At 29.5% G+C, this 13,851-nt stretch overlaps 1 protein-coding gene across 1 annotated transcript in view; it reads right to left on the reverse strand.

Moving 5' to 3' along the window:
* Positions 1 to 691: 691 nt before the first annotated feature.
* LOC142321519 (alpha- and gamma-adaptin-binding protein p34-like) overlaps positions 692 to 13,851 on the reverse strand; it is a 39,213-nt gene continuing 26,053 nt past the window's right edge. Inside the window, exons 4-6 of the mRNA XM_075359671.1 lie at positions 5,104 to 5,262; positions 2,704 to 2,841; positions 692 to 1,278 (exon numbers count right to left, since the gene is read on the reverse strand). Coding sequence (XP_075215786.1) covers positions 1,079 to 1,278; positions 2,704 to 2,841; positions 5,104 to 5,262 — 497 coding nt within the window. The 3' untranslated portion in view covers positions 692 to 1,078. The remainder of the gene's footprint in view (positions 1,279 to 2,703; positions 2,842 to 5,103; positions 5,263 to 13,851) is intronic.

Below are 13,851 nucleotides of genomic sequence, written 5' to 3' on the forward strand. Positions count from 1 at the left end.
GTTTTAAGTTTTACATGAGAATTAATATTTTGTTGATAAATTCATGTTTTATTTTTTATAAAATCTCTGAGTAATCACAGAAATGTACTTTTTTCAAAAGCAAACTACTAATATTCTCTTTTATTAGTTTTTGAGCCAACGTTTGTGAATAAATGAAATAATATACCTTTTAAGATAGCATAGGTTATTAGGTTTCAGATAATTTAGTAAGCCTTTCTGTTCATGACTTCAATATCTTTTAGCAATATTTTTCAAGTATTTTTATACTACAACAATTATTTTTTATTACATTTCTAGAGTTTGGTTTTGAATAGTAAATGAATTTTATTAATTTACTTTACACAAAACTGTCATTTATTCATTTCCTTCACAACCTTGTAAGTGATAATAATAATAATAATAATACAGTGAAATGCAGAAACTTGCATCATATTCTTGCCTCTCTATAAATAAAGTAAAAATGTTATTATGGAAATATACACTATATTAGGCATAAGTATTTAAATTCTTAGACAAGATGAAAATTATAGAAATCACACTTCTAAGTTTTAACAGTCTCCTGAAAACCTTTGACTTAGTTCGAAGTTTTGACTTAGTACCAACAATATATAACACAATTTTCTTATCAGTAAGAAAATTATAATGATTAAATAATGACAAAACTGGTGCTATAACAATTATTAACAGTGACTACTGATGATTGAACACAATACATATGATTGAGATCCAAATCTTATTTTTCAATTTATTATGGGGATATAGTATGAATACAATAGATATATACATATATATATATATATATATAAGAACAACTTATTCTCATAAGCAGAATCACAGAGCTAGATTCCCAACTATACTCTGTAATCCACTAACCAGCTCTGATAAGTAAAATAAATATCAATAAATAATGATAAGTCAATAAATATCAATAGATCATAAAATGATCAACAAAAAAAATACCCAAATTATTTTACATATAATTTATAAAAATGATATACTATTATTTTTACAGAATTATAAATATACACCTATACATACTTATAAATATACATAAATATATATATATAAATTATCACAGTCATCCATCTTCTGGCATGTCAATTTCTTCATTATCACCACCGATAGCTTTCCAAAAAGCAAGAACCACTTGTTCAGCACATGCCTTCCTCTGATCATTCGACAATGATGACACTCTTTCTTTCATTTCTTGTAATTGACCAAACAGTGTTGAAAAATCCATGTCTCCTTCAGATAAATCACCTCCTCCAAAAAGCTCCTCTAAATAAATAAATAATATCAATAACATTCCACTGACATAATTTCAAATAAAAACAAAATTTTAATTTTTAAAGATTCAACTAAATGACCTCTGTACCTGTACCACATAGTATTTATATTTGATAATGTTTTAGTGCAGCCACCAGACAAAATGCGTGGTGTAATGTTGGTCCTAGGAAGTTTTAATTTTTGGTACTATAAAATAATACATCTGTCCTCCTTGATTTTTTTTTAAATAAGTAATTAATGTAGACATTAATTTTTAGATAAAAAATTTGTTATACCTATTTGTTATACTTATATAAAAAAATAAGAAATTTTTTTCAGTGGGTTGTGTTGAACACCTATAATGGCTACAGTATAGTGCATGATATAAATTTAATTCATTTTTTACTCTGTAACAACTGCAGTTGCTATTACAAAACAGATCTTATATTATAATGTTTATTAGTATGAAAGCCTTATGTTTATTATTACAAAGCAAAAGCCTTTGACAAGAAAAGATGACCCTACTTTTCAAATTAAATGAATACAATTATAAAAATTGTCATTATACACATCAAAATAAATTCATTTTCATTCATACCATATCTAATTTTATAATTTCTGAGAATTTACTTAGGACGGTGTATCAATAATAATATAATTTACTGTTTTTTTTTCTATCTGTAACTGAACTGGTAAAAATACCTCTACTTTAAAAACTGTTTTTTATCATATATTTATTTTTCATAAAAACTGACAAAGCAGAGCTCTCTGCAAAAGTGCTCAACATAAAAAAAAGAAAAAAAACAATTTTAATAAGTAAATTGAGAATTTTATTTTTAATAATAAAATAATGTAAATTATTAATAATTTACATTGTATTATTAAAAAGAGATATTTATTTTTAAAAAGGTAATATTGACAACTTGAGAAGTGTTTCTTTTAAACAGTTACATCTTCCATTAGTTAAACATGAACATAATAAGCTAAAATTAAAATTAAATAATGATACTACAAAAAACACTGCATACATAGGACTTAAAGATCTACAAATAAATGAACTGATAAAAATATCTGAATGATGTAGGAAAATATTTGTAACCTGAAGAAAAAATACTGTAACTAGAGCAATGCTTGATTTGCTGACATATAATAATCCAATGAAAATACTTTAAAAAAACGTTTATTTATTAACCTGCATTTAGAACAAGTCGTTTTAGTACAGATTTCAATTAAAAGAGGATGATGGGATATAAAAACACACAGGGATGACAAAATGTAGTGCATATCCAGCACAGCAAAATACATTTAATGAGGTAATAATTCAGTTTGCTAAAATCAATACAATAAAATAAACATATTAGTATTATATAAACACTCTGTACAACACAAATTCCTATAATTATAATAATAATTATTATAGCAACAATAAAAACATACCAATTTTTCCTTCTATATTTGCCTGGTCAAGACCAGTGCCTAAGTGAAGATCTTCCAGTTCTTCACTTAAATTATTATCATCAGAACATGTTAGACCACCGTGAAGAAGGCCATTAAAACTTGTGGGTTCTTTTCTATCTATAAAAACAAAAATTTAAATCATAATTGTGACATGTAAACATTCCTTACACAAATCAAGTTGCACACCTCAAATGCATACTTGTAGATTGTGTCCAAGCAGAAAACTAGAGAAATAAATTAAGAAGAAAAGACCACAAAAAAAATTGTCTTTTTCAAAATAGTTATTAAATTTAAAATTGTTAAATCCGAGTTTTACATGAAATATAATTATCAATTTTCTATGTTTAGGATGTAATAGAAGTCTAGTGATGCCTTCCTGCTGACTTAAATTTGTTAAAAGGCAATTAGGAAGTACGGAATGTTCAAAGGCTTTTTATCATAGAGAACTTTTTCATAAATCGTTTTTTTAGTATCGTTTTGGATAAACTGTACAAAATTTTGGAAAATTTGCCATTCAATTTAATATAAAATGTAATTTGATGTAGATTAGAAGGTGTAACCAATACAAGAATAGATTTGGAGGTATAACCAGGGTGAGCAAAACCTTTTTACTTTCCTGCTAGTAATTTACCTTATAACAACTGTATTGGACTTCATCATATCTGAAATTAACAAAATTTTGATGAGGTACAATAAAAATGATCATGCAGTATTTAAATACAATCAGTTCTTATTGCATTTTTACATTAATAAAATAATTTTATTCATAGTTTTTAACATTAGCAACTTTGAAGTTTACATTTTTCTGATATATGTTAATTCATTAATAGTAGTCATTAACATAAGTGTATAAGTCTATAAATTTTAATATTGCATTCTTGCTTTATATATATGGTTTTAAATTAAGAATTATTTATGAATTTATATACATTTGTAAAATATGTTTTATAATACATAGTTTTTTAATTTTAACATTACCAATTCAAATATGCTGCACATATGTTTAATGAGGACGATGAGATGGATAAAACCTACATAAAAAATACTGTGAGTATACTACACAGCATTTCCTTGCTGTGAATTAAATCAAAGATCAGCTGATCTAGGAATTAACATGCTGACTTCTACCCAATTGGCTGGTCTTAAACCACTACAACTCCTCACATGTAAACAAACACGACCTAAAAATGAAGATACCATCTGGGTAGTGTATTCATTCTAACTCATATCAACATCTCATTTTCTGAAATGCATATAATTAATGACAGACCGCCTGCAACAATTATAAACCTGACTATATTATAGTATCAAAGAAATATAGTGTGTGTAGATATATATATATATATATTTATGGCTGGTATTTACAGCTTTAGCAGTAAATTCCATTTGTGAATCTATTTTATATTTACATCTAAATAATCTATTATGTAGTATACACATTTCCTCTTAATACTTTCTCAGGTAATCAATTTCTCTATTATTTTGGTTTATAGCTGTGATTTTCCATAACTTTTTCTCTAGTAATCATAATCTTAAATGAACCCTTTTTGATGGTTTTATTAATTCACATTTATCATCAAATTTATAAATCTAACACCTTTCCTGGCAATTTGTGTTTACTTTGCTTTATTTCTATGATATTTTTTTATTATAAATGTAAAATAATATTATTCTCCACACAGGTTGTTTTTACATAAATAAAAACGGTTTTTAATTTACAAAAACACAAAATAATATTAGCAGAAAATATATAGAAAATCTTAGAAATAAACCAAAATTTATATAAACCAATAGAAATTTAAAGATAAATATGAAATTATAAACTATCAAACTGAATTCAACTATGAAGGCTATAAACCAGCAAAACTATAATACGTATATATAGGCTTAACTCAGTCTATTTCAAGTTACGACAAGGTTTTGCCTATTTCAAGGTTTACACAGAACCTTTTAATAAATGAATACTACTTTTATGAATTAGATAACTGTGTAACAAAGGTATTTATTTAAAAAAAATTAAAAACATAGTTCTATATGTATATACTAAGTTCTTGATTTTTTTTTAAAATATGATATCTGTCAAATATTTCATCCTCTGTAGATAATCTTCACATGCACATGGAAATGCATATTATGTATGTTATCACACAATATGTCACAATTTAATCTGCAATCGAGATTTCTTCCTTATAGGTTTTATTACACAGTAGTAAGGTTTAAATTTATTAACAGAAATAATTGCTTATATCCAAATACTCTCAATAAATGCAATAATCACCTTTTACATAATACAAATTAAGAAACAGAATAAGTAACACAATATTAATTTACTACAAAATTATAAAAAATATAAATAAGTAATAAATGGTATAAAATTACCTTTCATAGTCAAAACTGGCCAAACATGAGCATGAAGAGCCTGAATAACTCTTTTAATGCCAGTAGTTTCAACAAAATCTTGTTCAGCTTCCCATTCATCATCAACTTCAGGATCAAGTTCAACTAACTCAAAACCTTTTTTGACACACCATTCTTGAGCTAAATATGACAAATATATATTCCAATACTTAGCAAAACAGTTACACGATAAATAATAGGTTAAAAATTAACAAAACCTGATTAACTTTAAAAATAAATTATTCATTAAATATGCAAGCCTAATCTGTGGACAGAATCAACACAAAAAATCAGTCATACAGAAGCTTTTTAACAGCATTCAAAACAAACAAATTTCATTAAAATAAATAAAGCCAGAGAATCCAAATTTAATAAAAATAAATATAATAAGCACAGAATATTCAATAAAATAACCTGTATACAATGTCAAATAATAGCACGGATCAGAAACTCATTATTACAAAAATATTTTTGTTTGCACATACATATGATGTGAATTCTCACCAATATTACAGTGATGAAAAAACACATAAATGAAGCAAATAAATGAATGTACACACATAAATAATTTCATTCATTTAAATGAATGAGATCACTTAAATGAATGTAAATAAATGAAACTATAAGGCAGTCCTATTTAGAAATGCCTCTAAAACAATACGGAAAAAATCATCCTGCATTATTGTATACGTTGAGCTTGGAGAAATCATAAATGTAGGACACTGATCATACCTTTATACAAGATATTATATTTAAATTCTTTAACTACATTTTCCCAACTGCATTTTCAAAATTCACATTTCCAAACTGCTACTTGACTGCATTAAAACATTTTTTTGAAAGTTTTAAATTACAGGTTTAAATGTTTTTTGAAAGGTATTAAATGCATCTATTCATTTCCACACCTATGTAGCAATATTATACAATATATCACTAAATATAAGATAGATTAAAATTAATTACAGAACTCACAAAGAATAACGTGTACTTGTTTGACAACGATCAGTTTTTTATTTATTTTTTTTACTTATAAATAATGGTTAGTCAGAACATAATGGAGGTATTAATAAATTTTGTCTACATTTTTCTGACCTAATAGACCAAACTGATGATATACCCTTTTGAGAACAAAAGGATCTAGACATTACTCTCAGCTTAGTACTGTACAGTAATGGTTCCTGGCTTTGTACAACAGATCTTAATAACAATAGTTTAGACCAAACAAGCTGATAACTCAAAATTTCACAATTTTAAAAACCAATTTTTATTTCATTGAATAATTATTACGGCTTTAGGAACAGATGAGCTATTTATAATCTATATAAAAATCACATAGCAGCGGTAAGGGAAGAACATGAAGAAAGGTTCTGGTTCTGACACAGCTATAATTTGGAAAGTGAGAAAACAATACAGTCTATCATGTGCCCATATGAGTTTTTAACTTTTACATAAAAGAAGCTAACAGAAACGAAAAGGAAATGAGAAAAATACTAAATAGCATAAATCTGCTGCTAGGAGAGAAATTCAGTCTGAAAGTAAATCATTTTAAAACAAACATAATCAAATGAGTCAAATAAGGATGAAGAATTAAATAATAATTTAACAGAACAACACAATACAGTGGAAGCAGGATAAATTTGTTACTTTGTTACTGTCTTTAAAAATTATATTACAGAAAGTTTTTGAAAATTAATGGGGAAATCTGATAAAAATTTAAGTTGACAAATAAGGAGAGGAGAGAAATTTATGGCAGAATCTTCTAAGGCAAACTAAGTAGATTTAATAAGATGTCCAAGTTTAATTAATTCGGTGATGGAGGGACATATAGAGGAAGACTAAGACTGGTAAATATTGAACAGCACACAGAACAGAGGGGAGAATGGAGAATAGCACAAAATCATTCAATGACTCCAAAAAAAGATTAATAAATAAAAAATGTGAAATTATTTATTACAAAAACTATAATTTATTGCAGTAGCACAATAACTATCTATTACAAGCCAAATGGATTTGGAAGGGGTTATTTAATGTTTCACATGTGACCAAAGATAAGGCAATACAGCTATATTTGAAGATAATGCTCATCAACAGTTAAAACTCATAAAATTAATTAGCAGATTCAAAAATTAACACATTGACTTTAAAGTGACTAAAGCCACACCAAAGAAATACCAACGTTAAAAATAAAAATAACAGAAGGTCCGTGTAATTTAAATAGCAGACAATAACAGGTAAAAAGTTAGAAAATCAGAATTTTCTACCCATATGTGTGTGTGTATATATATAATTTTTTTGTTGAAAATTCAAATAATTCATCAACATATTGACCACTGTAATAATGAAATTCAATAATTTAACCATTAAAACTGTGCAACTTAACCACTAAAACACAATAACAGATAAAACCTAAAAAAACTAATACCAATAGTTGATTTTAGCAGGATCCTGCATCAACAGTCAATACACAAATTCTATATTTACAGAAAAACAAATATTAAAAAACTTAAACTTTAGAAAACATAACATTATTATCACAATATCTGTATAAACAACATAATTTCACTGCCACTATTAGAATGATGTAAATCTAAAACATCATACTTTGCTTTGTTCATAAAATCATTGATGCAAACCACTAACCCATCTTATCTTTAATTAAAACATCATCCTCAAGTACGATCTGATGGTTTGTAATTTCATACTTTTTGTTTAAATTGATAAATATATTTTTCAATTTTAACTATAAATGTGTTGTAAATGAAATGGTTACAAAGTCATAAATAACTTAAATTCCATTAAAGTTAACTTAACACTAAAATGGTAAGTTATGATATCACTAACATACCAGTTAATAAAACAATAGAAACATTAAGAAATAGTTTAAAGGAAACCCCCAGGATACACTAATGCACTAATCACCATTATTAGGAATATTTGTCTTCAAAATTTCTTTTCTAAGAACACCTGGTTTAAAACCTTATCATTGCCGGATCATCATTGCAGGATATGGTGAATGTTTCTTGATAATTTAAATCTACAATGTAAGGCTGCATAACATATTCATTCCACAAGGATATGGTGCACAGTCAAGGAGTAGTTACATTGTACACAGAGGGATGTGTTTTCTGATGACATCAGATACCTGTGAGTGGCTCTGGTATGACCTAATTGCAATCGGCAAATAACTACTTCCTCTCAAAGAATTTTTCTGTATGTTTTAAAGAAAATTAATAGTGTGTTTTATAAATTAAACAGCAGTAGTAACACGGGTGATGAAGTACAGTTGACTAAATGCATCCTTAGCAGCAGAATCAGCACATTCATTATCCAGAATTCCAATGTGGCTAGGGATCCAGCAGAAACTCATTTGTGTGTTGACGGTTCAACTCAGTGACTGCATTGTAGATTTCATTGATAATAGTATGTCTAGAAAACAAATCTAAAGATTGGAGTGCACTACACAAGTCGCTACAAATAAGGACATGACAGTACTTTGGGTTAATGATATTCAAAGCTTTATTGACAGTATACAGTTTGGTAGTGAAGACACTTGTGATACTAGGCAGACTGAATATACAGGTTCTGTCATTAACAACAAATACACATTTAGGTGTCATTCTATTTCAACCCATACGTGTATACTACTGCATCTGGATTTGTCTTGAGAGAAATTCTTAAAACATTTGCTGAAAAAGATAGTAGTTAATTTTTTATTATATATGGTAAGGTGAAAATTAAAATTTAAGGTGTAGAGTCTCCATAGAAGGATATGAAAAGTGATAGGTGTAAAGTGATAGAAGGTGTATCAAAATTTAAAAGGTATAGTAAATGTCAGGTACAGACACCTATTGGTGCTGTATAACGTGGATAGTCTTCATACCATTGTAAATGAAGTTTGTGAAGACTGCTTTAAAAATAGGGTGACTCAGTTGTCCTTAAGATGGGCAGAGTAAGATGTTAGTAACTGGTTCTGTCTATCCCCAAAATGCAGGTTCACCACAATGAACAAGTATGGTTTCCACAAAGCAAGATGAAGGTAAGTGTGATATAAACCATCCAGCATCTTAAGCATGGTATGACGTGTTTAAGAGTAAGCAATGCAACCGTAATCCAAACACGACCGAACTAAAGAATAATAAAAACGCAACATACATGATTGATTGGCTCCCCACTTCATGTTGCTAAGAACTCGTAGAATATTTAAAATTTTTAAACATCTTGTCTTTAACTGTTTTATGTGTTTGACCCACATAAGAAGGCTATCAAAAACAATCTAAAAACTTAATGTCTGGAGAGATGGCAAATGGCTCTGTTGAGAAAAAAGGGTCTCGCAGTCAAGAAAAGATTACACATTTTGTTTTCTTAGGCGACAAGATTAAGCCAGTGAGATATAGTATAGTGTAGTATATATTGAGATATAGCTTCAAGGCAAGATATAATATTCTGTAGTAGTCTCTCGGCTATATATATATATATATATATATATATATATATATATATATATATATAAAAAGGCCCCCAAAATCCAGGGTTGTCTTATAAGACAGATATAAAAAAAAAAATTAGATTGAAATTTATATAAATTGAAACTATTATAAAATAAAACAAATCACTCACCAATGTATTTAAAATCCTGCAAAATCCTCACATTCAATTCTGTACATTCAATTCAAGTACATCCTCACTTTCATTGTTGAGAAGCTCATCATATAGGTACCATTCTGTACCTAGCAAGTCATTTTCCACTTCATCATCAGTATCCCATAACAAATCATCCTTAGTACCATCCACAGCATTAGAAATCCCACACTTTTTGACGGACTTTATCACTGTTTTTACTTTCACTTTTCTCATGATGTGATCATGAAATCATACAGCACATCAAGTGACGCAGCTCGCACAGCTCCACCATTCATATAAGAGTTCTTGCCACTTATCATCCAGTTATTCCATTGTTCACACATGTGATCTTTGAATAGTTTATTCAGAAAGACATCTAAAAGTTGTAGCATCGAAGTTAAACCACCCGGTATAACAGCAATCTTAATATTGTTAGTACTGTAAACCTGGTCTTTTCATTAACTGTACTTCTGCTTTAACACCTTTTATGCCTTTTTTCCACATTTCTATTGTTTCTTATGTCAAAGTTAATCAGTGTTTCATCCATATTTCCAATATTAGATAATGGAAAGTTGTATTTCTGCCTCATACGAATAACAAACTTGTGAAAAGTCGTGACTTTATGGTCAAGATTTTGTGGCAATTTCTGAAGAATTATTGTTTTGTCGTATTACCAAATTTTTTCTTTCATGAAACGAGTGCACCAACCTACTGTTGCTTTAAATTCTTTACTTTTTTCTGGAGTGACTCATGCCCACTTTATTATTGCATAAGCCCTAATCGCATTTCTTGTAACAACATAACAAAAGCCTCTGTTCTTGTACCCATTCTGCAATGTTATTTTCTAAATCTGGCCAGCAAACTATTCCTCTCCTCATGAATATTTTTTCATTGGTATTTTTTTAACAGCATCTTCATTCTTTCTTCAATTGCTTAACATCTTCTCTGTTATATTGAAAGCCCCTGCTGCAACATAGTTGTTCAATTCTTTAGCCTGTTTTATGACTTTTAACTTGAAGCTTGCTTCATACTTTCTTCTTTTGTTGGTTCCATGATTAGGGCCACACTTAACAAAGTTTACGCTGATTACACTTATAGTACAAATTGTTCGAACACACGACATAACCTACAATGAAACTATAACATAACAATGCTAACAGAGGCTTTTCCTTTTTCCGTGCAATCACCGACTGCAATTGATCTTGATTACAACTTATTGAAAAATCTATCATATTATTTAAATACGCTGTATGATAATACATCACATTGTAATCGTAAAACAATACTAAAATAAAATAAAATAAATATTAAAAGTTATGTTTATTGAGCTATTTAGGAAAAAACAGACAAATCGTAATTATTTTCTAGTACAGGGTAGGGTATATCCATAAAATAGAATAGCACATATGACGCTTTTGTGAAGAGTCAAGGTTATTACCCAAAAGATCAAATCAGTCTAAATAAGACATAATTCCATACAAGCTATACAGTATTATTATCCAGATGATGATTGCCGATCTAAACTAAATTCATAGGCTGCTGATAGTTTAGGGGTCATCTTATAGGACAGATATATGCTAAAACTAGAAAACTTGGATGAAAATGTATACCTCATCTTATCTGAAGGTTGTCTTATCTACAGAAATATACAATAAGTTTAATGTCTAGCATTTGAATATTCATTTGAGCAGGTTTAGGTTATTATTGTTGGTCAGTCATCCACAATACTACAAATTTGTTTTTATTTGGAGAGTTGATGAACATGTTGTTCATTCATGGTAAAGTAAATAAAAATGGATTGGCTGCTGTGCGTGAATACCAGGAAAATTATCCAGATCGTAAAACATTTGATGCTTTGGAGAGGCGAGTTCGAGAAATAGGTATGCTTAAACCACAACGATTTGATGCTGGTCATGAATGTTTTGTGAGAAATGCCAATCTGAACCTTGCTTCATGTAACTTTTTTCTGCTCTCTTACCTGAAATCAACACTGCAGGAATAGCATTTCAACTTCTCAATATCCAATCTGAAGAAGATGGAAGCGGTTCTGAATACAATATAAAAAAACAGATTCTAGCATCTCTTCCAGCATTGACAAACAAATTTGGCCTAGTGCATATATACCACAGGGGCTATTTAAAAAAGAGTCATCAAATCAGACTCTGCCTAATATATCTTTCTTTCTTTCTTTTCCTGTTTAGCCTCCGGTAACTACCATTTAGATAATTCTTCAGAGGATGAATGAGGATGATATGTATGAGTGTAAATGAAGTGTAGTCTTGTACATTCTCAGTTCGACCATTCCTGAGATGTGTGGTTAATTGAAACCCAACCACCAAAGAACACCGGTATCCACGATCTAGTATTCAAATCCGTGTAAAAATAACTGGCTTTACTAGGACTTGAACGCTGTAACTCTCGACTTCCAAATCAGCTGATTTGGGAAGACGCGTTAACCACTAGACCAACCCGGTGGGTACCTAATATATCTGGAACATAACAAATTCATTCTTACTTATTTTTTATCATAAATAGACCCTGGTAATAAGCAGACATCACTTTTAATACTCGCATTTTGATAGTTATCACTTCTTACTCTGTGAGCCTTTTGTTATGAAAAAAAAAAATCTGATGACATACACAGTAGGTCTGGAAAGTTCCTGAATTAAATTTCTGTAGTTGATACAAGTAGCGCCATCTCTCGGATAACCAAGGAAATATGTAGTATGATGTCTAACAAGTGTGTGTACAAAATTTCATCACGCTTTGTCACTCCAGTCTAGTTATATTCGGTTGCTTAAGCTGTGTTCATGTGACCTTATGCAAGCTCACCACATGAAACAGAGAAGCGCAATAAAATTTTGTGTTCGACTTCAAAAATGTTTCATTAAAACTTATTCTATGATACAGCAAGCATTCAGTGATGAAGCCACATCTTGCACTACAACATAAACATGGTGGAAGTGTTTAAAGACATTACAAAGTCACTGGATGATGATAAACAAGTGGTAGGATGTCAACAGCTATTCACGACGAAAACGTTGCGTATCTTACCCTTCGAGCCATAGCAGAAGAGCTAAACATTGGTAAAGACATGGTACGTACAATTCTAACAGAAAAAATGAACCGCTGAAAGGTGTGCTACGTTGAAACTGCCAACAGCAACCCAAATTTTTTGAAAATAACTGTAACTGGGGATGAATGCTGGTGCTGAATGTATGATCTGCAAATGAAGCATCAATTTGCTGCTTGGTTGTGTCCTGGAGCACAAACACCAGCGAAAGTCAGGCAGCAAAAATCAAGAGTGAAAACAATGTTGATTCCTTTCTTCGACTCAAAGGGCCTGATTCATCATGAATTTATCCCAATTGGTCAAACCATGAATTTTAAGTTCTATTTGGAAGTAATGAAATGCCTGATGTGTTGCATTCGTCAAATCCGGCCCGAGTACTGGGATCTGGGCAGTTGGACTCTCTTGCACGACAATGCTTCGGCACACATGGCAACAGTTTTAACACTTCATTATGCCACAAATCAAATCACTGTCTTATCCTACTTACCCTATTCACCCAACTTGGCTCCAACAGACTATTTTCTGTTCCCGAAACTCAAGTTGAAAATGAAAGGCTGTTTTTTCGACAACATTTCAGCCATCCAAAAGCTTGCACCGAGCAGTTGAAGGCGATCCCACAAAATGATTTCTCCAGAGCATTTGACAGGTTCTACCGGTGCTGCAATGAGTGTATAACTAGAGAAGGCTTCTATGTAGAAGGCTGATATGAGTAAATTTGTTTATCTTTAAATCTGTATTTTTATTTAATTTAGTTTGGGAATTTTTCAGACATCTGTCAATACGTTTAATGATATGAACAAGATGTGATAAAAAAAATGAAACTAAATTTTAAATTTTATTAAAAATCATTTACTTATTCTTCTACAGAAGCATGAAAATTAATTCAAACACCTGGAATTTTTTGTTTATTTCTATGTTGTGGATACACACTTGACCACACCCATTCTTAAAGTTGCCTGTGTAATGTGAGGTTATTGTTCTTTGGTTATTTAGCAATTTTCATGTTATAAATAGTGTTTTACAAAACTTTATTTGAT

This window comes from Lycorma delicatula, chromosome 3 (genome assembly GCF_047948215.1).
Source record: "Lycorma delicatula isolate Av1 chromosome 3, ASM4794821v1, whole genome shotgun sequence".
Lineage (NCBI taxonomy): Eukaryota > Metazoa > Arthropoda > Insecta > Hemiptera > Fulgoridae > Lycorma > Lycorma delicatula.